At 41.0% G+C, this 27,009-nt stretch overlaps 2 protein-coding genes and 1 pseudogene across 6 annotated transcripts; 2 read left to right on the forward strand and 1 right to left on the reverse strand.

Moving 5' to 3' along the window:
* Window positions 1–256: 256 nt before the first annotated feature.
* LIX1L (limb and CNS expressed 1 like) lies at window positions 257–22,489 on the forward strand. Its single transcript, XM_070607584.1, has 6 exons — window positions 257–1,134; window positions 8,949–9,112; window positions 11,908–12,048; window positions 19,254–19,349; window positions 19,603–19,680; window positions 20,298–22,489. The coding sequence occupies exons 1-6, from the start codon at window positions 843–845 to the stop codon at window positions 20,538–20,540; spliced, it is 1,014 nt and encodes a 337-aa protein (XP_070463685.1). The 5' UTR covers window positions 257–842; the 3' UTR covers window positions 20,541–22,489.
* LOC103556237 (serine/threonine-protein kinase VRK1 pseudogene) lies at window positions 16,722–18,045 on the reverse strand (annotated as a pseudogene).
* Window positions 22,490–24,936: 2,447 nt separating the features above from the next.
* RBM8A (RNA binding motif protein 8A) lies at window positions 24,937–26,934 on the forward strand. 5 transcript variants are annotated; one of them, XM_070607591.1, is made up of 7 exons: window positions 24,937–25,063; window positions 25,180–25,302; window positions 25,584–25,643; window positions 25,768–25,845; window positions 26,036–26,172; window positions 26,486–26,622; window positions 26,731–26,934. In XM_070607591.1, the coding sequence occupies exons 2-7, from the start codon at window positions 25,236–25,238 to the stop codon at window positions 26,774–26,776; spliced, it is 525 nt and encodes a 174-aa protein (XP_070463692.1). In that variant the 5' UTR covers window positions 24,937–25,063; window positions 25,180–25,235; the 3' UTR covers window positions 26,777–26,934. The 5 variants fall into 5 exon arrangements, with proteins under 5 accessions (XP_070463692.1, XP_008526462.1, XP_008526460.1 ...); XM_008528240.2 differs by lacking the exon at window positions 24,937–25,063 and having other exon boundaries at window positions 25,161–25,302; window positions 25,771–25,845; XM_008528238.2 differs by lacking the exon at window positions 24,937–25,063 and having other exon boundaries at window positions 25,162–25,302.
* Window positions 26,935–27,009: the final 75 nt, after the last annotated feature.

The raw sequence follows: 27,009 nt of genomic DNA on the forward strand, positions 1-27,009 counted from the left end.
ACTTCTTCTTACTCCCTCCCTCAACTTAGAATAGGTGAAATCAGAAAATTACTCAATGATGTGGTATAATGAAAAGATCAAAATACTAGGAACCAGGAGACCCATGTCTGAACCACGCCCCCCCCCACCCCCACTTTGCCATCTCCTAGCTATTTAATTTTGGGCAATTTTTCTAGCCTCTCTGAGTATCAATTTCCTTAACTGTAAAATAAAATCTAGTTAGTGATTGTGATTATTAAATAAGACAATGCACTAAAGTACACTGCATAGTGTCTGACATAGAGTATATAATCTTTAAATGTCAGTATCCTTCCTTGCTTTAGCTCCACCACCAATTGCATGTGATCTTGGACAAGTCCCATCACTTCTCTGAGCCAGTTTCTATAAAATGAAGTAGTCAGACAAATGATCTCTAAGAATCCTATCACTCTGTCTACAATTCTCTACGGCCTTGCATCCAGGCTGGGTTTTTTTGTTTGTTTGTTTGTTTTGCCACGCCTCCCCCCAGGGGTCTGGCCCACTTTCTAGTATTCCCTACATTACTCCCAAACACTCTCCCAAGCTAAGCTTCTCCCTCGTAGAGGATATCGCCTTTTCTCTTTGCAATTGGTTACTCAGAACCTCCGCCCTCCTCAATAATTTGCCTATGGCGGAGGGGGAGCCCACCAGCTCCCGCCCCCTACCGGTGATTGGCATGGGATTGGCTCGTCCCCGACCCCGCTTGACTGACGGTTGAGCTCCAGCACCGCCTTCAGTCCCTGGGCGCTTGCTGGCTAGGGTGGCTGGGACCGTTAGCTCGCCAGGCTGGCAGGCTCCGGGCCGCTACTCCACTGGCGGCCGGGATGGAGACGATGCGAGCGCAGCGGCTTCAGCCTGGAGTGGGCACAAGCGGGAGGGGTACTCTACGAGCGCTTCGGCCTGGAGTGACTGGGGCCGCCGCTACCACCGCCACACCCCCAGCAGGCCCCCCGCCGGCCCCACCGCCCCCTGCACCGCCCCCGCCGCCGCTCCTCCTGTCGGGGGCCCCTGGGCTGCCGCTGGCCCCCGGCGCCGCCGGCAGCCCCGCGGTGCTACGGGAGGCCGTGGAGGCCGTGGTAAGGAGCTTCGCCAAGCACACGCAGGGCTATGGCCGAGGTGAGTCTGCGGGTCTGGCCTCCTGCGGGACACCCTCTGTAACGGAGCCTTGCTCCTTGCTCCCACAGTCCTCCGAATCGCTCTTCCTGGCGCAGAGCCCTCACATGCATTTCCTTTTGGGGAGTTTCCTTCTGAGCTACATACACACGCAGAGACGCACACACTCTTGCACACGTTTAAGCCTCTCACCCGCCTCCCCTTTATTGAGTTACTACTATATTCTCCAAGGACCCCTTTTTACAGATGCAGCTGTCTTTTCTTCCCACCCTTTTCTCCTTCAGAAATAGAATTCCCGCTGTAGCTTAATGCCTTAACATCTCTCTGCTTTTGAGACCGGTGCCCATTGTGTAGGATCCTATCCTTTATCCCAGAACCAAGATATTTCTTATCCATACCCTCTCAAAATCTTTCTTATGTGATCTCAGCAATTCTTGGGTGCCCCTGTTAATTTACTCCATCTCCTTAGCTTTCACTTTTTAATTCTTTTCCTACTTATTGACTTTATGAAATTTCCAATGCAACTTCAGATTTGATGAGGAATTTAGGTAGTGCCTTCACAAGTCACTTAAAATATTTGTGCTTTTAAATCTGGACCCATACCATTGATCCCACAGCAACTTTCTATGATTTAGTACCTCCCTTTAGTGTCTTTTTTAGTATGGAGCTTCACAACTCTGGCTGCTGTGTCTGGCTGGCTCTGTTTTCCTGGCCCTTGCCCAGGAACTGAGAATAAATCCCAGGCCTTGGCTCTCTCAATGTTAAATTCTGTGGAAATGAGCCAGGCAGAAACCCTATTTCCATTAGAAATCTTCATCTTAAAGATGCCTAATTTCCAGGGTTTCTGAGAAGGGGGATATGAGGATTTTCTTTGTTGTTTTTGTTTAACCAGTACAGAATTTCCTGAGTTCGAGCTCCAGATTTATAGTGTAACAAGGAATATATAGTGAGGAGTGTAGGATACAGAATTTAGGTCTGGAATTTCCTAGACATCATTTCTCTCTGCTTGGCCAGGTCCTGCATGACCTGGAAGTGACGTGACTATATCTTTAATTTTCTAGTTTAACAATAATGCATAGGTTGCAGGGTTTTCTCTATAGACAGTAAAGAATTTTTTTTTTCTCCCTAAGAAAGTGTAGTGAAAAGAGCACACACAGGCTTTGGAGTCAGGCAAGTCTGGATTAAATCCCAGATTAAATCTCTGTCACTTGCCAGCTATGTCCTGTCACGGTCTTTGCTGAACTTCCGTTTCCTCAAGGGTTATGATGTGGATTAAATGAGATATAGCACCTGACACATAATGGCTACTTTAAAAATGATGACTATTATCTCAAATTTATTGGTTCACGTTTCCTTGGGAAGAACGTCTCATTTTCTCCCACTCTTAAATCCTGACAGTGTAAACGCAAATATTTCTGTGAAAACAGATTTTTAGATTCATTTTACTATAATGCGCCCAATGATACATTTACCATCAGTTTCCCTTTGTTCTTCAACATTTGAACTCCTACTATGGGGCAGGCACTCTGCTAGATGCTGGGAATACAAATGCATATGATTCTGAAAACCATCATGAGAGAATGTAGTTGTTTTTCTAGTTTAATTTCTAGATTTAACAGTGCTATGTGATGGAACTGCCATCAGCTATTGTCCTGCTGCTTCAGGTCTTTTTAAGTCAAGACCAAGGGAAGGTCTTTGCCTCTGGGCATAGGAATAGCCAGGAGTGGTCACCTGAAATCTGAACCCTTCCTCTTAGAAACTTACAGGCATTTATTAAAAATATAGAGGTTTTCTTGTCTATGTTACCTGGAGAACCTCTGGTTTAGCGTCTAAACTGAGTGTCTTGTAAAAACTTTTTCATTTCCTTAGAAAGGATAAGGGAAGAAGGGGAGAGTACTGACAAAGAGCAATCAGTCAGGCTTCAGACTCTGCGGCGCTTCTCTTCTCCAGCCTCCCTACCTCCCACCACAGTCCTTCTCATTGTTCTTGAGTTTCTCATTTCCAGTCTGGGTGTCCAGCCAGTACTTTGGGAGAGTTTGGCAGATAGTTCAGCTTCAGGGAAGCAGAGTTTCTGTTGATTTGGCTCAGAAGTCCTTTACCACATGGAATCACTTATTCTGCTTCAATTAATAGGCAAAGCTGCCATTGGCATGTACCCACATACCCCTTGTGACTGATGGCATGGTATTTGGGGACTGGCTCTATTCCCCTGAATATAATTTACTTTGGTCTTTGCCCAAACCATTTCCCAGTCCCAGTCCAACAGTGCTTTACTGTATCATCTTCAATTCACATCTCTAAATTCACCTTTTCCTGTCACGGTCTTTAGAGTTACCTTCATTCATGTAGGATATCAGCATTTATACAAAAAAACTCTTCTGTTATTTCACCTGTTTGTCCTATATCTCCTTGCCGCCTACTATCCCTGCCCCCCATCCCCACCCAAGATACACACATAGTTCAGTATGCTGTAGGATCTTAGTTTATAGTGCATAGGATTTGGAATCAGAGAACCTGGCCCTGTCAAATAGTGACTGTGTTATTTTGGATAAATTGCTTAATCTCTCTAGGCCTCATATGTTCCATTTATTCATTTAACCAACACTTATCGATTACCAGACATAGCAGTGAACAAGACAGATACTCAGTCCCTTTCTTCATGGAGCTCACAGTCTACTTTATAGTGCATGTGTGACGATTAATAATGCAATAAAACAGGATAGTAAAATAGAGGGCTGGCTTTAGAGACAAACAAACATTAGTTCTAAATCCTGGTTCTGCCACTGTGACCTGTTCTGTAACTTGTTTACTTTTTTGTAAAATGGGTATTATAAAATGTATCTTGATAATTTTGTGTGGATTAAATGGATAGTAAATGTAAAGCACGCAGCACACAGTACTCAATGAGTGGTTGCTATTATTATACATTTGGAAATGCTTTGAAAACTGTCCATATGATAGGTATTGTTAGCATTGCCATTTCCCTTGCCCCTTTTTTCCACATGGCATATAGTCTCCTTCTTCTAATGACTGACTGAATGACCAAGTCACTTTCCTTGCTCTGTAACTTCTGTACTGCCCTCTTCAAACTTTTTCTTTTTTATTACTCTCCTTTTATATCACAATATGGTTACATGATTGGAAATTCTGCATAGCTACTCCAGTAGGTTGAACAAATGAATCTTGTTTGACATTTTCTGTTCGTTGTTCCTCTTCCTCAGAGTCACCAACAGCTTCTTGGCCTGTAAGTGACTGTGGAATTATATTGGTCTGAATATTTCCAATTTTTGGAACGTTGGATTAGACCCTGTATTAGTTTCCTGTGGCTGCTCTAACAAATTATCACATACTTGGTGGCTTAAAACAACAGAAATTTATTTTCTCAAGGTTCTGGAGGCCAGAAGTCCAAAATCAGTATCACTGGGCCAAAATGAAGGTGTCAGGAGGTCTGTGCTCCCTCCAAAGGCTCTAAGGGAGAATCTGTTTCCTTGCCTCTTCCAGCTTCTGGTGGCTGCCAGTATTCCTTGGCTTGTTTATGCATCACTCCACTCTCTGCCTCCATGGTCACATTGCCCTTTCCTCTTCTGTGTTTCATCAAATTTCCTTCCCTAAGGATACTTGTGATTGTATTTAGGGCCCACCTGGATAATCCAGGATAATCTCCCCAGGTGAAGATCCCTAACTTAATCACATCTGCAAAGTCTTTGCCGTATAACGTAACATTCACAGGTTCCAAGGATTAGGACATGGACATCTTGGTAGGGGACATTATTCAGCCTACCATAGTCCTCTCTCAAAGTCACTGTCACTGTCTCCCTTCCAAAGAGTCTATGCGTTATGGGCTATTTAGGGGTACCTTCTAAAAATTGAAATAGGGAAGATCAGATGAAATATTGTTAACCAGCTTCTCTACCTTCATAATAAGTGAATTAAGCCAGGCCAGCCAATTCTTGCCACTCTGTATGATCAGGGAGAACCTTCTCACTCACCTCTCAATTTCATTATCTATTTATTATCTATTTATAAATAGCTCCTCCACCACAAAATTGCATTTATTTTTATGATGTAAAATTTTTACTGCAGTTTCATGTGTTGTTTTAATGCTTTTACTCTGGTGGATATATAGTCTGTACCTCTCATCTCACTTGGACATTCATCAAATATTTTATCTCCTAAGGGCAAAACCAAAATTATTCCCTTTTTAATTTTTTTTATTGTTGTTCAGCATCATGGTAGAAGTGCTTAAATATTCCTATCTTGGTCTTTCTTGTCCCTTTCAGCTTAGCATCCATCAATGACTTCCAAAAGGCAATTGTAGCTATCAGATTTGTATGTCTCAGTCATTGCTACCCTCCTACCTTACTCTTCTTTAACCATCCATATGTAAACCATTATATCAATGGTTCCTCACTGAAAATCTGATCAAAACTCTGGGTACTCCCACACACACACATAAATACTCATATACACACACAAACATAATTTTCCTTAAGAGTTTTAGGGGGCTTGTGAACCCCCATGAAGCTCAGCCATGGACTGGACCCTGAACCCTGGGTTAAGATTCCCAAATTGGAAAGAGCATTGGCATCAGGACATCTACATTTATGCCCCAACTTTGCCACAGCTGTGTGACCTCAAGCAAGTCATTTACCCTTCCTTAGCCTGATTTGGAGTAGATGATCTCTAAAGTCCCTTTTAGCTCTAAAAATGAATGACTGTATGATCATTTTCAAATGCTGATCATAATTAATTGCTTTCCTGATTACTTTGCCCAATTTCCTACTTCACACTCACATTTTTGAAATAAGACTCCCTATTTCTTTTGGCTTTGAATAATTATTAAAAAACAGTCCTGTACTCTGCCAAGAGGGATTTAACTGGATAGAGAGTGGACATATACTTTTTAATAGAACCTTCCCCATTAGAGTGGTCTCCTCCCCTTCCTCTTTATTTCAATATTCTCCTGGTTGTTTGCATGTCAGGAGAGCTGTCACCCAGTGCATTATGCTAAATTGTCTCAAAGAGAGAACTGAGGCTGAAAAAATCTCAATGGAAAGAACAAAGACGGCTAAGCTTTCCGGGCAGCAATGACCTTTGAAGAGCCCTCGCCAAAACTTCGGGTGGGAAAGAGAGAGTTTCCTTTTCATACTGTCTTTTAATGAAAGAACCAACATTCTAAAAAGTCTGCTAAATACAGGGTATTAGAAAAGAGCTTATGCTGCTTTTCAAACTCTGGCTGGTACATGGAGTGCTTGCTTCAGCTCAGAGCAGGTAAGATAACAGTTATTATTAGTCACTAGAGTTTGAACACCTTGATGGCAGGGAATGTGTGTTATTCATCTTTGCATCCCTAATGACTAGACTAGAGCTATGCATCTATTAAGTTCTCAAATTTTTGCTTAATGTGTGTGTGGCAGTCATGAAAATGTGCTGTTTATGTCTCCTGCTGCAGGGAGCATAACTGATTGAGAGCTTTAAGCTGGTGTTCCCTCTAGGTCCATCACTACATTTACACTGAGGCCACACATCCTGCAGGCTGCTCCCAGCCCAAGACTGAGCACAGTAGGGGTACCAACTCAGGCACATCCTAGTGAGATGTAGGATTCCTTTGGCTTGAGCACTTCCCACTGGCCTTGCCAAACCTTTCTTGGAACTGCGCTGCAGTCTGAGACTCTCATATCCAAATCTCCTTCCTTCCCACTCTCCTTCCATAGGTGTTAGGCCTTCAACATGGTCTGAAGGCTCTCCCTTCTCCTACTTCCTCCCCAATAAATCTCTTGGATGTCCATCCCATCTTGACGTTTTCTCTTTGGCAGAACTGAACTAATGCAATATAAAAGAATGAATGAGTCCTTGTTGTAACTAAGAGTAGAGAGAGGTCATGTTGTAAGATATGGGAGAATGCATGTGATAATTTGTTATTATGAGGCTTTAGTTAAAGCCATTTGAAATGTTTGGAACCCTAGAGTTAAAGTGATCCTTTCCAAAGGCAAACTGATCTCATCCCTCCTTCCATTTAAAACCCTTTAATGGCTTCCCTAGGATAAAGCCAATACTCCAACATGACCTCTCAGGTCTGACTTAGTCTGGTCCCTGCTTCCTTTTGAAATCTCATTTTGCATTACACTACCCCTCACTCTCTCTTTTCTAGCCACACTAGTGCCTTTATTCACCAAATTCTCTGCTGCTACAGAGCCTTTCTACATGCTGTTGCTTCTGCTCAGAGCATTCTCCTCTCACCTTTTTGCCTAGTGAATTCACACTCATATCTGAGATTAAATGTCACCTTATCAGGGTAGCTTTCTTTGACCTTCTTAACTAGGTCAGATGCTCCTACAACATTTCCCACCATTTACCACTCCTTTATAGCACTTATCACAGTTGTAATTTTTCATTTGTTTGAGATTATTTGGTTAATATCTCTCTCCCTCTTTAAACTGTAAGATACATAAGGAAAAGGAACAGTATATGGTTTTGCTCACTATTGTAGCTTATCATCCAGCACATAGTCTAGCATTGAGTAGGTACTCAATACATAATGGTGGAATGATTGAGCCCAAGTATTGGGAGATAAGGGGAACTGTCCTGGAATACAGTATCGAGTTTGGAGTTTGATTTTACCCTATTTCCAAATAATAAGTTAGCTGGTTACCATTTCATGGATACTGGCAGAAGTCAAGAGACTTCTGGGTCAGAGAAAAAGGACTTTATTACTGCTAGCACAGCAAGTAGTATGAACATCATGTTTGTTTGCATTGGTTCCCCCTGCCTCCCAAGTCTGACATGGAGAGCTCAGGTGGATGCTTGCACAGGCCATTGGTTGCATTACAGAAAAGGAACACTGAGCTTGGGGAACCTGCCATTTTATAGCAAGCAGTAAGCAAGCTTGTTCTTTGTCCCAGAGAGAGACATTACCTCATCCCTCAAAGTTTCTTGCTGCAAACACAATCCTGAGAAGTGGCCCAAGTAAACAGCAGTCAGGGCCTTCAAATCTTGGCATACCCAGCAAAATGGAAAGGAGTGAAAGAGACCTGTAGAGGAGTTTCTCCCAAGATACAGTTCCTCCAGAAAACATTTATACCTAGGGAAAGCCACAGAAGAAAAATATTTTCTCTCTCTCTCTCTCATGTAGTATACACATGATATTCCAGAATGGAAAAGGAATCTGGCCATGGGTTTGCTCACCAGAAGCATAGGGTCAACAATGGCTAATAGTGGCAACATTGCATAACAGTTAAGAACATTGACTCTGGAACCAAGACTGCCTAGGTTTGAATTCTTGCTCTTTTGCTTTCTAGCTGTTACATCCTTGGACAAGTTATTTAACCTCTCTATGCCTCATTTCCCTCATCTGTAAAATGGGGATAATAAAAGTACCTGCCTCGTAAGGTTAAATGAGTAAAGCACTTAGAGAAATGCATGACATACAGTAAGTGTTCAGTAAATGTTAGCACTTATTATTGTGGCAGTTATTATTATTTTAGGCCAGCAGACCAACTGTGGAACAATCTACTTGCACTTCTTCAGGTAGTGATAGTAGTCTGGCTGACCTTGAAAACTCTGCCTTCAATATTTAAGTTATTCTCCTTGGTGTCTAATACTAATGAAAATGTGAGCTAGAGAGATGGTGGTATACTCTGGTCTTCCTATGCAAACAGACTTAATCACAGTCTAGGTTCATTAATTTAAAAGCTTTTAAATGGGGATAGGTAGAAAGCTAAGGGGGGTAGACTCTTAATGTAGGTACAGGTTACAGATACAGTATTGAAGCACAGCAGCACTTGGAGGTGTTCTCATTGCTACTTCTCTTTTTGTAGTGAATGTGGTGGAGGCACTTCAGGAATTCTGGCAGATGAAGCAGTCTCGTGGGGCTGACTTGAAGAATGGAGCTCTAGTGGTTTATGAGATGGTTCCCTCCAACAGTCCTCCCTATGTCTGCTATGTCACCCTGCCTGGGGGAAGTTGCTTTGGGAGTTTCCAGGTAAGAGTTGCGAGGTGGCAGTAGCAAAAATAAATGCATAGGTGCTACTAATGGCTTTCCGCATCACTTTGGCCATTAAATTTCTGTCTGAAATCACATATTTGAGGATCTGAACCAATTCTGAGAAAATCTTTCTGGTAAGCATTTGAAGCTCCTTTGACCACAAAAGAAACTCAGTAGCATGCTTTTCTTTCAGCCTATGAAAACTCAAACCCACTTTGAATTTGAGCAGTTATGAATACGCCCTTACTCAGTATATCAGACTACCAGCACATAACCTATCTTCTGATCTAGCTTTCCAGCTTCCTGCCATTTCTTTTTGAAAACATAGACTACTATTCCTTGCCCCCAGTACTTTTTAGTAGGCATTTACTAAAGAAAGCAGTGTTTGAGGGGCTGGCCCCGTGGCCGAGTGGTTATGTTCGCACGCTCTGCTGCAGGCGGCCCAGTGTTTCGTTGGTTCGAATCATGGGCGCGGACATGGCACTACTCATCAAACCACGCTGAGGCAGCATCCCACATGCCACAACTAGAAGGACCCACAACAAAGAATATACAACTATGTACTGGGGGGGCTTTGGGAAGAAAAAGGAAAAAAATAAAATCTTAAAAAAAAAAAGAAAGCAGTGTCTGAGTTCTCAAAGAGAACTATGTATGGTGGAAATAGTACTCTTCTAAGAGTTAGAAGATCCAGATTCTCATTCCTGACTGCCAGCAGGGCAAGTTAGGTAACTTCTGTGGGCCTCAGTTTCCCCATCTATAACATGAAGGAATTAGGTTAGATTATCTAAAGTCTATGTAAAATATAAAAAATCCATGTAAAATATAAAAAACCCATCTTTGATGATAATATTCACACTAGTCAAATTTCTCATTATCCTATAAAAGCAACCACTCTTTTTTGTTTTTTAAAGATTTTATTTTTTCCTGTTTCTCCCCAAAGACCCCCGGTACATAGTTGTATATTTTTAGTTGTGGGTCCTTCTAGTTGTGGCATGTGGGACACCGCCTCAGCATGGCCTGATGAGCGGTGCTATGTCCATGCCCAGGATCCAAACCAGCGAAACCCTGGGCCGGCGAAATCCTGGGCGGCAGAAGCGGAGTGCGCAAACTTAACCACTTGGCCACGGGGCTGGCCCCGCAACCACTCTTTTCATCATCGTATATTACAGGTCTTTCATCTAATCATAGAATGCTAGTACTAGAAAGACTTTACATGCTCTGTAGAGGCAGAGATAGTGTCTGTCTTCTTTCTTGTTCAGTTTTAAATCTCTACCACCAAACTCAGTGCCCAGCAGAGAGTAGGCCCTTAATATATCTGTGGCATGAATGAGTGCCACTGCAGCTCAGTTCCTGCCTCAAACAGAAACAGTCCTAAGGAAGCTTCATTTCAAATCAGGTGACTAAATTTCTTCCCTCAGAACGCCAGTCATTTCAGAGAAATAAATATATGCCCAGGATGACTAATGTTTATGCTTTTTCTTCTAGAGGATAAGATCTTTCCCTCCTTCTCCCACCTCATCATATTGTTGAATAAAGATTTGATAATTTTATGGTGATGCCTATAACTGGATTATTATAGTAATTTGATTTTCTGTTATTTCCTAAAAGAGTAGAATTATCTATCTTGGCCTCTTTTAGCTTACATCTTTTATATCTACTTTGGCAGGTGAAATTTTTCCCAGTGGTTTTCTTCACAGATGACTTTTCAGAAACAGCAGTATACAATAGAATGGGCAGTGGGCCAGTAAATAGAGAGAGAAGTAGAAACAGAGAAACTGAAGAATCAAGAAGACTTAGGGTTAATGTACCAAGCTCTCTATGCTGTCTCAGAGATACCTGTCAGCTAAAGGAAACTGGGAATTATTGATATTAAGGATGGTTAAGTAGAGAACATATTCTGGTCTGCTTTTTAAAACTGTAACATCATTTTTTTCCTTTCCTCCAATTCTAATCATAAATGACAAAGGGCACAGAGGCCTTTGAGGCAGCCAGTGAAGATGAATTATAAAGGAATACTATGGTAACTAGGGATCTGAAGTTTAATGATTTCAGACTTCTGAAAAACCAGACTTGTTCTATGACACCTATGTTGGATACAATGTAAAAACATGAATTAATTTTTAATATTTTCTTGCTTTCCTTGGGTCAGCTTTCCTTCCCCTAGCCACCCCTCTCCTCCTTGATTCCACTGAGGGAGAAAAAAAGACTATAGATTCCTTCTTCAGACCTTAGGGATAGCTCCTTGGCTCACTACGTTATTAGGGGAATTGCCTGATCACAGCTAAAAGTGAAGTCCAAGAATCCCAGATGGGTGCTTCTGATAGAGACTAGAAGTCTCCTCTGCAAAAGCAGCCTAGATACAGCTTTATACTATTCTTAGGTTATCTACAGGGATGAAAAAAATCTTGCCTGTCCAAAGAACAAGAGAGCAAGATTCATATTTCTAACAGGCTGGCCAGAATCTGGCTTTTGATTAATTCTGTTGACAATTTAAACAGGGATATTTTTCATATCCAGTGATTATATGCTGACTTCAGCAGCCTTCTTCATTCTGCATTCAATTTGGTATGAGCTACAGCCATCTCCAGTTCCTTAATGACTTCAGGATGTTGAATCAAAATTAAGTTTCTAAATGCCCCAACCATTTTACAATAAAAACTTTGGAGAGTGTGTTGAACAAACTGATTTATCCAGTGTCCAAATGTCTTCTATCCCAAGCGTTTCCCTCTCATTGTTCCTTCCTCTCTCTCAGATACCCATAAACATACCTTCTCTTTCTCTACCCTGCCTAGTTTTGCCCCACAAAAGCTGAGGCCCGGCGGAGTGCTGCAAAGATTGCACTAATGAATTCTGTGTTTAATGAACATCCTTCCCGAAGAATCACTGATGAGTTTATTGAGAAGAGTGTCTCTGAAGCCCTGGCATCTTTCAATGTAAGTTACTTGGAGTTGGAAGGAAGGAAAGTGGGGGATGGGAGAACTGGCTGGTTGGGAAGTCTTGTAAATTACTGGGGCACAAAGCATGAATTCTTGTTTTCTTTCCTGTTATATCTCTGTTCTTTCTGTTTATTCTGTCAGTCTTTTGTATTATGTGCTCCATATATCTCAGTCTCTAATTCTATATGTGTGTTTATGTTTTTGCTGTTATTTTGTCTCTTTCATTGTGTCTATTTGGTATCTAGAAACTTTTAGTTCAAGATTTATGGAATTTTAGAGATATTCCAAAGTAAAAATTGAACTTGAATTTTGCTTTTCCCAATTTTGGTTTAAGATCTTAGTCCCTTCTTCCTTTACTATTCTTTTTTTCATCTGACTGTTCTTATTGTCACTTGTCTCCTGCCTCCATTACTTCATCTTATTAATAAAGAACACTTTATAATACAGTGTCTTGTCTTTTTTCCTTTCTAGCAATGGGGAGGATAATTTATTTACTCTCTCTAAAAAGAACATCTGTTCTTTCAAATGATGATGATAATAATAAGAACCATAACTGATCCTAACTGAGTATTTACTTTGTGCCAGGCACTATTCTAGGGGATTTATATGCATTTTATCTCATTTGATCCTCACAAAAATCCTATAAGGTATAAGAACCATTATTACCCCTGTTTTACAGATGAGGAAACTAAAAACACAGAAGTGAAGTTTTCCCTAAAGTGATATAGCTAGTAAGTGGTAGAGCCAAGACTGGAACCCAAGCCAACTTACAGACTTTTCTAGCTTAGAGGTCATCTTAGAAATTAATACTGCCTTTTTCTTCCTTCCCCACTAGTTCATTGATAGGGTGATAAAGTCATAACAATTTTCTGTTTCTGTTCTTTTTGCATTTAAGATGTATTTACATATACTAAACTGCTTCAGTTATCTGTTTTGTAGATTAGTGTTGAACATTTTAAATAGGAAGTCGGCTTCCCTCAGTTATCTAGGACCCATCTGTTTTTCTCACATTATTCTTTACCCTAGTCAGCAGTATCTGCAGGGAATAAAAATATTTTTACATTAATCAAAACCAATTAAAATTAAGAAGGTACATTTGTTATTCTTAAGTCACCTACTATATTATAAAATGAAACATAAGTTTGGATTATAGAAAGCATTGGTTATGAGCCTGGGCTCTGAATTCATTGTTTTGAAATTATGGTTCTCCTACCTATGTGACTTTGAGCAAGTTACTTAATCTAAGTCTCAGTTTCCTCATATATAAAGTAGAATAACAATTATACCTATCACATAGGATTACTGGATAAAAAAGAATATATTCAAGCACTTAGCACATGTTATCTGTTTAGATGCCTTTGGATGTAAGTAATAGAAAATCTCACTTCAAATTAACTTTAGGAAATAAATAAAGGAAGGAGATTTATTATCTAACATGACAGGAAGCCCAGAAGTAGGGCACATTTCAGGGCTGGTTGATTCCATGGACCAAGAATGTCATCATCTACTGGCCCAAATTCTTTCCATCTCTTCACTCAGCCAACTTCTAGATACTTTGTCTGTGGGCTCGCTCCCCTCAGGGTGCAAGATGACAGAATTTCAGGTATTAAATATAGACATAACTACATCCAGAGACAGAAAAGAGACCATCTTTTCTAGAGTCTCTTTAGCAGTGAGGAATCTTTTCCCAGAAGCCTTCCAGCAGACCTCCCTTCTACCTCCCAGTGACCAGAATTCCTACCTTAAAACCAATTACAGGACAAGGGATTAAGATTTACCCACTGGAGTTAGGATAAAATCACTCTTCCCTGAGGCACATGGGAGATGGGTAGGCACCAGAACAAGATTAAGGTTCTATAGTAAGCAAGAAGGAAATAGATGTTGAGTAGATCACCAGCAGTGTCTACTACAAAGTGTTTAAGAAATGTAAACTATTACTATTCTCATGCCACTATTCCTCTTTAATTAACCCCCAAAATTGAGAATTTACTGGCTTTCTCATTAATTTACCAATGGAATTCCCATTCTCCAAAATAACAATTTTCATTTGGCCTTAGCCATGGATAAAGAGTGATGTCCACATTTTTTGCTTTCAGTTTTTGTTCTTTAAAAGTCCTGAATCTGACACTATATTATACTATGTATTTTGACAAATCACTTAGCCTCTGTGGGTCTGAGTTTCCTCATTTGTAAAATAAGTAAGTTGAATTAAATTAACTCTAATTCCTTTCCTATTATATTCTAATTGTCCTACCACTTATCAAGTATTCTGTGATTAAATGTTTATTGAATAAGTGAAGTTCGTTTATAACTATGTTAGATGTAGAAGTGTCATATGAGATAGAACTTCCCAACTGGTGGGTCATGCCATTCTGGTGTACTCCAGATAGTTTAAAGATGTGCCATGATATTGATTCTCTCAGCTCTCAAGGGACTGAGCAAGGGCTGGAGGAGATGGACTCTTCTGTCCCACAGCCTCTGCTGGCAGGCTCCTCTGTCAACAGCTTCCTCTGTATACCTCAGTTGGCTGTACAGATGTGATCATTATTTTCTATGTGCTATATCATGGAAAAGTTTGGAGGTACTGAATAAGTTATTGTATTGACCAATTATAGGTAAAAATGAAAATGGTTGCTTGCTTCAGAGCCCTAAATCCTAATGGTGTAGATTACCTTTTCCTTCTTCCCTCTAGCTTTTCACTTCTAAACCCAAATTTTGTGATCTTTGCTTCACCACAAAGATTAACTACATGTGGTATGGTTGTTTCTCACAAGCCACAAAACAATATGGGTTGATTTTGAGTAGTTCTGACTTCTTGTTGATTCTAGCACAGTGAAAACAAATAATAATAATAAGCTAGCACTTACGGTGTACTTACTAAGTGCCTGGCATTATTTTAGGTGTGATACATACACAGTAGAAGTTCATGATATAGTGCCCCACAATAAACTGAATTTGGAGATAACTTGGTTGGCTCCCAACCTCCACCCATTCCCCTTTCTCAAAGAGAGCAGAATAAAGTTCTTATCTTGTGGGGGGGGGGGGGCAGGGAGGACAGGGACTGGCTAGAAAGAGCAGGGAACTTCTCAGGAAGCAGGAGGAGACAGTTGGGTCTCTGTGTTCCCAGTAGTCTCCTGACCTTATTTTCATAGATCATGTTGACAAAAGAGTCACCAATAAACCATGAGATGCCCTTTTTTGGGGAAGTCTTGGCTAGCCCTAGGATCTGGAATTATCCCCAATAATATTAAACCACCACCAAATAGCACCAAATCAGAGCCAGTACCAGAATGGATTTGGATTGTGTAACTGGACACTAGGTGCAGTACAATAATGCACCCACATTTTATATGATTGGAGTTTTCAGACCATATTTATCCCTTTTAAATTAAAAATGTTTAAATTTATTTAATTCTAAAACAACCCTATAATGTAAATCTATGATTATTCCATTTTACAGATGAGGAAACTGAGGAACAGAGAGATTAAATGACTTCACCAGGGCCACAAGACTAGTAGGCACTCCAGTCCATGCTCTTAACTTCTTCTTTTTTAATTGTACAAAGTATTTATTTTAATTAAAAAGCTGGTTTTCAAAGACATAGGTATTTCATTGTTACCTCCACCTCAAAAGACTCACATGAAAATAAAACACTTAAAACAGAAAAAAAGGGAAAAGTCAAATGAAAGGAAGAAAAGAAAAACTGGTTCACAGCATTTGATTTACTTCTGGACTCTCTCTTTTTTTTTTTAACTTTTTATTAACATTATGATAGTTTACAACCTTGTGAAATTTCAGTTGTACATTATTGTTAGTCATGTTGTAGGTGCACCACTTCACCCTTTGTGCCCTCCCCCCATCCCCCCTTTCCCCTGGTAACCACCAATCAGTTCTCTTTGTCTCTGTGTTTAACTTCCACCTATGAGTGGAGTCATACAGAGTTCGTCTTTCTCTATCTGGCTTATTTCACTTAACATAATACCTTCAAGGTCCATCCATGTTGTTGTGAATGGGAGAATTTTATCTTTTTTTATGGCTAAGTAGTATTCCATTGTATATATATACCATATCTTCTTTATCCAATCATCAGTTGATGGGCATTTAGGTTGCTTCCACATCTTGGCTATTGTAAATAATGCTGCAATGAACATAGGGGTGCATGGGACTTTTGGAATTTCTGATTTCAAGTTCTTTGGATAGATACCCAGTAGTGGGATGGCTGGGTTATGAGGTATTTCTATTTTTAATTTTTTGAGAAATCTCCATACTCTTTTCCATAGTGGCTGCACTAGTTTGCATTCCCACCAACAGTGTATGAGGGTTCCTTTTTCTCCACAACCTCTCCAACATTTGTCACTTTTTGTTTTGGTTATTTTTGCCATTCTAATGGGTGTAAGGTGATATCTTAGTGTAGTTTTGATGTGCATTTCCCTGATGATTAGTGATGGTGAGCATCTTTTCATGTGTCTATTGGCCATCCGTATACCTTCTTTGGAGAAATGTCTGTTCCTGTCCCCTGCCCATTTTTTGATCGCATTGTTTGATTTTTTGTTGTTGAGCTGTCTGAGTTCTTTATATATTATGGAGAGTAACCCTTTGTCAGATAAATAATTTGTAATTATTTTTTCCCAACTAGTGGCTTGTTTTTTTGTTTCAATCCTGTTTTCCCTTGCCTTGAAGAAGCTCCTTAGTCTGATGAAGTCCCATTTGTTTATTCTTTCTATTGTTTCCCTCGTCTGAGGAGTTATGGTGTCCGAAAAGATCCTTTTGATACTGATGTCAAAGAGTGTACTGCCTATATTCTCTTCTAGAAGACTTATTGTTTCAGGTTTAATCTTTAGGTCTTTGATCCATTTCGAGTTTATTTTTGTGAATGGTGAAAAAGAATGGTCAATTTTCGTTCTTTTACATGTGGCTTTTCAGTTTTTCCAGCACCATTTGTTGAAGAGACTTTCTTTTCTCCCTCTTTCTGGTTTTTGAACAAGTTTGTGTGGCCTCCTCTGTCTGTGTATTTGAGCATTCCATATCTTCAACAGTAGATTCTGTGCTTTCCTCAATTTCTTTCTTTCTCTTCTTTGTTATAGTTTTGGCTTTCAAACCTCCATTCTCCACAACACTGAAGTCCAGTTTACCATCATCCTTACTTCCTTTATAGCTTTGGGTCCTTGCAAAAGAATATCTTGTAAATTCTGAGAAAGAGGGTTTTCGGCACAGTCCAGTAATTTCGCTGTTTCCATGTATTTAGCTATTTCATCTGACTTGTTTTTCTCAGGAAAACATCTGTCCATCAAACCTGAAATATTTTCTCTGTATCTAATTTTGGAATCTCTAACATAGTTAGGATCTTTCAAATTATCCTCCCAAGGAAGATGCCCACTGAGCCACTGGATCATTTATCATAGTATTTCCAAGTCACCAAGTCTCAACGGGCCCACACCACGGTGTGCATTGACGCTCGTGAATTCAATAGTGCCATTGTGACATCTTTTGGGGTCTTCTTTGTATTCTTTGTGAATTCCTTCTGGGTAATACCGATAAGCAAGGCCATAATCTACCAAGTACACCTGGTCAGGATTCTTGTGGCTCAGAAGGAACCTCCTTCTGAGGTTCCTCACATCTTATTGAGGCCTTGATATCCCTCTCCGTGTACATACTGGTGCTCGTGAATATATTCCAGAATATCCAGAATTCTTAAGTTTAGCTGCAAGACAGTTTTTTGAGAAAAACTTTTGGCATTTGCTTCATATATTTTCTGAAGCTCACTCCAAAAGCAATCTATTATCATAAACCTGTAACTTTTTCCATTTTTATCATGTATACCAGACCCCCCAATACTTAGGAACACCCAGGTACTTCAGTTTATGGGCACAAATCCATTTCTGAATTTGCTCTGGTTTGGCAGCTCACTGGTAGAACTTTAATTCAGTAAAAAGAGGTCCACTGTCACTAGGTTCCCCGAGCTGCAGACCCGTCGCCTTCTGCCCACCACCCATGCTCTTAACTTCTATATTATATTGTTTTTTGCACACACCAGGCTTGCAGGCAGGACAGTGTATCTTAGTTCTACCCCTGCAGGGTCATGTCACCAATAGAAGGTCAGGAGGCAAAACTGCTGCTCGGTATTTGCCATGCTTATGGTTCCTACTGTCTCCCTTTAAAAATGCATTGACTCAATTGTCCTCTAGGTTAGTTCAATCCTGTATGCTGAACTCACTCTGTTATTTTAGCTAAATCAGGGCTCCCCTCTATGTCTCAATGCTCCCCCTTTGTAAAATAGGGAACATCAAATTGATCTTTCTCTATCACCCAAGTTAATGTGTGTGATGACTTTGGAGTCCTCTAGGTCTGGGCTGACCAGCAGAATTGAGCACTTAAATGTGGCTAGCATGAATTGAGATGTGCTGTAAGCATGAAAGAGACACCAGATTTTGAAAACTTAGCACAAGAAAAAGAATGTAAAATATTTCATTAATAGTTTTTATACTAATTACACTTGAAATAATATCTTGAATATATTAGGTTAAATAAAATGTGCTATTAAAATTAATTTTACCTGTTTATTTTTAATGTGGCAACTAGAAAGTTTTAAATTAAATATGTGGCTTGCACGCATTATATTTCTTTTTTTTCCCCTTCTTCTTCTCCCCAAAGCCCCTCAGTATATAGTTGTATATTCTAGTTGTAGGTCCTTCTGGTTGTGCTATGTGGGCCACCACCTAAGCATGGCTTGATGAACAGTGGCATGTCTGCGCCCAGGATCGGAACCAACAAAACCCTGGGCCTCTGAAGAGGAGCACACGAACTTACCCACTTGGCCGTGGGGCCAGCCCCTCACATTTTCTTTCTTTTTTTTTTTTCTTTCTTTAAAGATTGGCACCTGAGCTAACAACTGTTGCCAATCTTTTTTTTTTTTCTGCTTTATCTCCCCAAATCCCCCCCGGTACACAGTTGCACATCCTAGTTGCAGGTCTCTCTAGTTGTGGCATGTGGGACACTGCCTCAACGTGGCCTGACGAGCCATGCCATGTCCATGCCCAGGATCTGAACCTGCGAAACCCTGGGCCCCGGCAGCAGAGACCATGAACTTAACCACTCCGCCATGGGGTGGCCCCCTCACATTTTATTTCTATTGGACAGTGCTGCTTGAGGTGATAATCCTGACGGAAAAATCTATTTTTCTTTTCCTTTCCTCTATTACCAGGGCAACAGGGAGGAAGCTGACAACCCAAATACAGGGATTGGTGCCTTCCGATTCATGTTGGAATCCAACAAGGGCAAGTCAATGTTGGAGTTCCAGGTACTATTCCACCTACTTCCCTGGCTTTAATAACATGGATCAGCCTGTTACCATATGGAATTGGAAAGGAAGGGAGATAAGGTTGTTAGAATATTTTTCAAAATATAAATACCTTCCTTCCCCCAAGGGCATATCAGAGTTGGTGTAAGAGAGGCTTCCACAAATATATCTTGTAAAAGGTTCCCCATGTAACTCTGATGCAACCTCCCAATATAAAATCACTGTCCTGGTATTTCTCATCTTCTTCTCCCAGGAGTTAATGACAGTTTTTCAACTGCTACACTGGAATGGCAGCCTTAAGGCCATGAGAGAAAGACAGTGTTCTCGGCAGGTAAGAGATCCTATGGGTGAGGGAAGTCTAGCAAAAGGACTATTTTCAGGTGGCTGCTGTGTTAGAAATAAGCAGGCCTGCAGTTACCAAGTTGTGAATATTGAAAACTTTACTTAAAGAGCCCTCTTCAGTCCCATAATCTTTCCTGTTTAAATCTTAACTGTGATTCTTTTGCTTGCCTTGCTTCTCCCACCAGGAAGTTTCCCTTAAGAATCTCCTTAGAGGGGCCGGCCCCCGTGGCGCAGCAGTTAAGTGCGCACGTTCCGCTTCAGCAGCCCGGGGTTCACCGGTTCAGATCCCAGGTGTGGACATGGCACCATTTGGCAAGCCATGCTGTGGCAGGCGTCCTACATATAAAGTAGAGGAAGATGGGCAGGGATGTTAGCTCAGGGCCAGTCTTCCTCTGCAAAAAAAGGAGGATCAGCAGCAGATGTTAGCTCAGGGCTAATCTTCCTCAAAATAAATAAGTAAAATAAAATAAAAAAATAATCTCCTTAGAGGACTTAAGTGCTGATTTCAGTTAGTACTCCAAGGCTAAGAGCTCCTAGTCCCAGTTGGGTCAATGTGATAAGAACCTTTACCTTGTCAGTGACCTTCACATTCCTCTCCTCCTCCAGGAAGTGTTGGCTCATTATTCACACCGGGCCCTGGATGATGATATTCGCCACCAAATGGCATTGGACTGGGTGAGCCGGGAGCAGAGTGTGCCAGGGGCACTGTCTAGAGAGCTGGCCTCTACTGAGCGGGAGCTCGATGAAGCCCGGCTGGCCGGCAAGGAGCTGCGCTTCCACAAGGAGAAGAAAGATATTCTCATGCTGGCTGCTGGGCAGTTGGGCAATATGCATTCTTCCAACTGCTAGGCATCCACCCACATACTCCCCATGCTCTCCAGGCCCTTTTTTTATATGTCCTTTCTAAGACTTAGTATGATTTCTGTACATACTTTCTTAATTTTATACTTTAAAATACAGATATATATATATAGATATATATATATATATGTATAAATTCTACATCTGGATTCCTGTTTGCTAAGAGATCCCTTTTCTTACTTCTAGTTTTTGGATATAGTTTCATTTGAAACATCTCCACTCCACTTTACAAGAAGAGCAGCCTGTCTTTGGAGCTTTCTTAGCTCTTACACTAACAGTAATTCTGTGTAGTCATTTCAGTAGCACAAAATGATTGACTAAGTGTTCATGTCTCCTTCTTTTAAAATAACAGGGAGCTTGAATAAGGACTGTGTGCCCCATCCTCACCCTCATTCCTGCTTTCTCTTGGACTCAAACAGGGTATGAGTGTGAAGCCTTCTTCGGCTTTGAGCTGGGCCTACGTGGTACCAAGTTGTTCCTCCAGTAACTAGATATTTTCCTAGCCTCCACCTCCCCCTTCCCACCACTACCTTACTCCTCCTCTGCCTCCAAATGGTACTTCATGTTGAGGCTTCCTTACTTTATTATTTGGAAGGAAGTGGAGATCTGGTTTCTTATTTTTAAGATCAATCCTGAGAATATGTTCAGGAACAAGAGAGGAATTACAGACAGAATTCTCAAGGGTTTATCATCCAAGTTGCTCCTGGGGCATAGATACCATATCATCCTGGTAGTCCAGATTTCTGGATGTACTCTACAGAAGGGGTCAGGGTTAAAGTTGCTTATCTTTCAACATTCTCTTTTCACTCCTCCTTCCCTTGTCACCCAGCTTAGTTAAGCCCTGTATTTAGGCCTTCCTGCCTGCAGAGATTGGCAGGAGGTTAAACATATTCCCCTCCTCTCTCTCCTCCCATCATTCAGCTCTTTGGAAACATTTTCTGTCCGGTTTGGTGAGGGCCATGTTCCTCTTACTTCCACAAAGTTGCTGCTGTTTACAACCTTAGATGTGCATACCTTAGATTCACATGTTTTCTCTCTTTTCTTCACATTGATTATTAGAGCATGAGTTGATCAGGAAAATTAGATGGCATTGTGGCACATCCTAATTGGAACCTTGGGAGACTGCAGGAGGGGAAAGATAATCAATGATCAGCTCTTTGTGTTTTTAGTGGTGTTCTCTTCCCCCACCTCGCTCGGGTGATGTAGGAGAGAAATGATCTGGAGTACAGCTAAAACATTCCCCTTTGGGAGAACTTTTTGTAGGTTTTTCTAAGATATATTTTCCCCTTGTTTCTGTAATCTCCTTTATACTATATTATAGCTCAGTCCACTTTCTTGGGAAGTTTAATGTTCATGCAATTGGACTTTTCATTTAACAATTTTATACTTTGCTTTTAGAAATAGGTTAGGAAACAGGCGAAAATTTGTTCTTTTGGATCAGATAGGGACAAGATAAAAATCAGCTTTTTTGTTTTTGAAATGATCTTGGTAACCAGTGCATAGGGGATCAGAAATAAGGAATCTAGCAACAATTGTATTAGTGCTTGAAAAAGACTTCCTTGAATTCTTGAATCCCCATTCTGTATTCCATGAAGCACCTGTAGGACTGGAGTAGAGGATCCTACATTAAATAGTAGATGTGTCTATTCAGTTTTTATTGATATTTATAATCCAGAAATCATAAACCCTCATTTCTCCCATGCTCCTTTCTCTGGGAAGTGTTAAGGGATGGGAGTTGTGGGAAGAACTTGTCCTTGCACCTCCTGGATTTATTATTTTTCTCAAATACCAACCAGTAAGATCCCAAAGAACTTGAGAAAAATTGTTCCCTGACCTGTCCACTTTTGGTATTAAAGATTTTACTTACCTTTTTAGTACTTTCTATGTATATTCTATGTATGATTTTATACAATTAAAAATAGATTTTTGTCTAGTGAGCCAGATTGACTCTTTCTTGAGACCTTTATATCAGAGGAGCTCTAAATGATCCTTTCTGTTACATATATACTAAAAAATAATTTTTATTAGTATTTTTTGGGTGGTAGAAATAAAATTGTGCTGCTGGGGAAAGCATTCTGCCTCCCCTTCTCCAGACATTTGAGGAGCCTGGATTTTGTCTTTGGCCCTTTCTCCTCAAGCTCTACCCATTTTCACTGGCAATCTCACCCACTATGGTGGCTTAAAGTCCATCATACACATGATTCTCAAATCTCTCTCTTCTACCCCAACCTGTTTTGAGCTGTTACATCTATATTTCCACACATTAGACATCACCACCCGAATATGACACCATTTTTTGAACTCACATACCCAAAATAAAACCCATTTCTCCATACATGCTCCTCTTTGACTTCCCACATCTGTTATAGGATTATCTACCCAGTTATCTAAGCTAGAACCCCAGATCCATCCTCAACTCTTCCCTACTGTCATCTAATCAGTCACTTACTATTGAGTTTACCTCCCATATAAATTTCCTATCTGTTTTTGTCCATATCTACTGCCTTAGTTCAGTCCTCTATCGTTTCTGGGCTAGACCACGGCAATAGCTTCCTAACTAGTCTCTGCCTTCATTCATAACATCCTACACACTACTGTCAGATTTATTTCTAAAATATGTGTGACTGTACCACCCCCTTTGCTAAACCATCACTTAGTTATCTTTAACTTTAGCAGCATTTTCCAAAGTTTTATATGTGAACTCTTGGTATTACCTGAGATGATTTTAGGTAATAGATGGGCAAATATTTTTCATTTTTTCTAGATATGCTTTTATCTGAATTTGTAGTAGAAAAATGTAAGTTTTCCACTTATGGCAGTGATATTTAAATTTAGTGCCAATTTGCTTTAAAAGTCAGTCTATTTAAGGAAAAACAGTAATCAAAAAATAGTATGGGGGCTATTGGCAAAAATTAAAAATCATGAAGTAGAGAAATTTCTTGCCTACAAGATAAATTTCAAAATCCTTAGCATGGCATAAAATTTGGCCCTAAACTGTATTTCCAGCTTTATTTCCTAGTCACACAGCATACAGAATTTCTTGCCATTCTTCAATAAGTATTTACCAGATGTCTACTGTGAGCCAGGCATTGCTCTAAACTTTGGGCATATAGTTGTAAATAAGAGTCTCTGCCATATAGATTACATTCTATTGGGAAAAACAGACAATAAACAAGTTAGAAAGTAAACAAGGTAATTAAAGATTCAGATTTAAGTTCTGTGAAGGAAATAACAGAGTCAAGGATAGGAGGGTAGAGAAGAGCCTTCAGGTGACGGTAGTACTTTAGGGAAACCTAAAGGATGAGGTTGAACTAGCCATGTGAAGAGCTCAATAAGAGCATCAGGGACAAAAAGTTGCAAAAGTCTTGAGATGGGAAAGAGTACAACATAGTTGAGGGAAAGTGTAGGGAGAGCTTAATGGGTGAGAGGGAAGAATGGTGGAAGAGGTTGGAAACATAAACAGAGCTGACTGTGTGAGCTTGAATTTTATTCTAAGTGCAAAAATAAGTCAAGGAAAGGTTTTTAGCAGGGATGTCACCAACTGATTTTTAGAAAGATCACACTACCTATTGTGCACAATGGGTTAGTGTCTTAGTCTTAATATAACTGCTTTGCCTGGAAAACTACCCAGCCTTAAAGCCTGGTTCAAACAGAAGCCCTACTTTACATGGACTCTCCTTACTCCAGTCCTATTAGAAACTTTCTTTGTACTGCCATAGCACTTTGTGATAGCAATTATCACTTTCATAATGTGATGTAAGTGATTTTCATAATAAAGTGATTGTTGATAACGCATTGATTTTTCCTTGTATTGCCAGCACCTCCGCTAATATTAGACACACATGTAGGCATTCATAACTGTTTAATAAATAAGTGAATCTGCAGTCTACTATTGTTTAAGGGCTACATTGGGATTCCAGAATTTTGGGGCAATATGGGTTTTGCCTGGACGCGTAGATTTTTGAACGTGAAATACCTGTACTATCTTCAGAGAAACTTTAAATCCCCTATTCTGTTTAAAGCCATGACTATTTTTTAATTCCCAGAGGTGGTGGGAAGAGTTTCAGAGTTTATCTTTAAAAGAAAACAGTTATCTGCTCACCAATGGTTTCACGGACAACTAGGTCTGCTGGTTTCCTTGAGGGAGAAATTTCGTGCTGCCGTACGTTCCAGAGGCAGCTTTTTGAGCTAGCATCGCTGACTGAACTATTTTTTAAAAAGGCTTCCATCACAGATCCGGCTGCTCCTCGGAACAGGTACAGGCCTGGAAGTTTTGACAGAAAAACTTTCTTCAACTTCAATTTCCTAGTATGGGGTGAAAAGAGACAGAAAGCAACCCTCTGGTAAAGAAATTAAGCTGGGCTTCACCGTCAGTAGTAGTTCTCGTCGGCCGTCCTACTTAAGAGGAATCCGCTAACTCCGCCCATCCCCCAGCTTGTCCCTCACTGCTTTCAGCTCGCGACCTGCTTTCAGCTCACGACCTGCTCAAGATGGCTACAGGCACACTTCCGGTATCTTCCCGAACTAGGCCGGCCTCTATTTTCGTACTTTCACCGCGCCGGAGGCGGGACTTAGAGTTAGCTTTTCATTGGTCAACTTGACTGGCGACCTTTCCTCTCCGCGACAGTTTCCCGAGGTGCCTAGTGCCTGAGCGGCACGGACGAGAGTTAGAACGAAGGCAAGATGGCGGACGTGCTGGATCTTCATGAGGCTGGGGGCGAGGATTTCGCCATGGATGAGGATGGGGACGGTGAGGACAGTGGAGGCAGCTGCGGGAAGCGGGGAAGGTGCGAGAGAAGGGCGTAATACGAAAACATAATCTCCCTTCTCCCCGGCAGGGAGGATGGGAGCCGGGGAACTGGGTTTCGGTTGGATTAGAGACTCCACCCCCTTCGGGAGGGATGGGGGCGGGACAGGGAAGGGACTGGGACTGGAGGTGGTGGGGCCGACTTTCAGATAATGTCTTGGGAAAGAGACTGTTGTTTTAAATAAATGTTGTCTTATTTCATTGTTTCACTTCTGGGGTTCCAGAGAGCATCCACAAACTAAAAGAAAAAGCGAAGAAACGGAAGGGCCGTGGCTTTGGCTCGGGTGAGTGTTTGTGGGAAAAATGGGGTCCAGAATGGCGAGAGCTACGAGTTTTGGCGTTCCCGTTCCGACTCATGTGAAACAGTGGGAGGAGGATTTCCAGTGATCTCGTGTGTGTTCCTTATAGAAGAGGGGTCACGAGCGCGGATGCGTGAGGATTATGACAGTGTGGAGCAAGATGGTGATGAACCCGGACCACAACGCTGTAAGTAAAATGGAGCCTGTAGGGATCAGTGTTTGTAGAGAATTAGAGACCAATAAAATAAAACCCAGTAGGAATGGGGTCAGAGATAGCTTAACCAATCTCTGGAGTCGGCACACTCACTCTGCTCCTGTGATCTTGTTTGAAGTTTTTCTCTCATGTACTCAAACAACCTCCTTCCCTTCCCCAACAGCTGTTGAAGGCTGGATTCTCTTTGTCACTGGAGTCCATGAGGAAGCCACCGAAGAAGACATCCATGACAAATTTGCAGAGTATGGGGAAATAAAAAACATCCACCTCAACTTGGACAGGCGTACAGGATACCTGAAGGTATCCTAAGTGACAGTCCATTGCCTCTTCCCCCATAACCTTTAGACATCATTGGTAGTTCTCTCGTGTTTGCTGTGGTTGGGCAAAAGCAAAGTTGAAATAAAATGACATTGGAAATTGATTTTGTTAGACACAGCAAAGAGAGACAGAAATAGACACGTTGTATATACAGTAGGTATATATGATTTACATTCATTGTTTAAAATTTATAGATTTTTCTATTTGAATATGAATTTAGATTTGAGGAAGAAGATACTCAGTGATGTTTGGTGGAATAGGAGGGTTTTGATATCTGTCTTTTCCCTTGCTCCAGGGGTATACTCTAGTTGAGTATGAAACGTATAAAGAGGCTCAGGCTGCTATGGAAGGACTCAATGGCCAGGATTTGATGGGACAGCCAATCAGCGTGGACTGGTGTTTTGTTCGGGGTCCACCCAAGGGCAAGAGGAGGTAAAGTGGAGAGGGCAAACACTATCTTGGTAAAGGGAATGTGAACGAAACAGAATAAGGACTTTGTATTATGTCCCTCTGATGGACTTCCCCCTTCCTTTTCCCTAGAGGTGGCCGAAGACGCAGCAGGAGTCCAGACCGGAGGCGTCGCTGACAAGATCTGTTGTCCAGGTGGTCTCTCCAGAGTTCCCATTTGACCATGCAGCCTTAGAGAAATAGGGCTGGGCTGGAACTCACTATGTTTATATTTAATCTCTTACCCTATGTGCTTAGTGTTTGAGTTTTGAATAAATGTCCCATTTTTGTTTTCTACATTTAAAGTTATTTTTCTGTTCTGACATTGGAAGCTCTGAAGCACTATTTAGAGTAAGGCAGAATGAGGTCACT

Source organism: Equus przewalskii, unplaced genomic scaffold, assembly GCF_037783145.1.
Source record: "Equus przewalskii isolate Varuska unplaced genomic scaffold, EquPr2 ChrUn-12, whole genome shotgun sequence".
NCBI lineage: Eukaryota > Metazoa > Chordata > Mammalia > Perissodactyla > Equidae > Equus > Equus przewalskii.

What these genes read in the sequence shown, in the direction of transcription:
- LIX1L (XM_070607584.1), top strand. Translation starts at nt 843, where the DNA reads ATGGAGACGATGCGAGCGCAGCGGCTTCAGCCTGGAGTGGGCACAAGC. An exon ending in GTTGCTTTGGGAGTTTCCAG is followed by an intron (nt 9,113 to 11,907) that starts GTAAGAGTTGCG and finishes TACCCTGCCTAG; the next exon opens with TTTTGCCCCACAAAAGCTGA. An exon ending in AAAGACAGTGTTCTCGGCAG is followed by an intron (nt 19,681 to 20,297) that starts GTAAGAGATCCT and finishes CTCCTCCTCCAG; the next exon opens with GAAGTGTTGGCTCATTATTC.
- RBM8A (XM_070607592.1), top strand. Translation starts at nt 25,258, where the DNA reads ATGAGGCTGGGGGCGAGGATTTCGCCATGGATGAGGATGGGGACGGTG. An exon ending in GGCGTACAGGATACCTGAAG is followed by an intron (nt 26,173 to 26,485) that starts GTATCCTAAGTG and finishes CCCTTGCTCCAG; the next exon opens with GGGTATACTCTAGTTGAGTA. An exon ending in CCACCCAAGGGCAAGAGGAG is followed by an intron (nt 26,623 to 26,730) that starts GTAAAGTGGAGA and finishes CCTTTTCCCTAG; the next exon opens with AGGTGGCCGAAGACGCAGCA.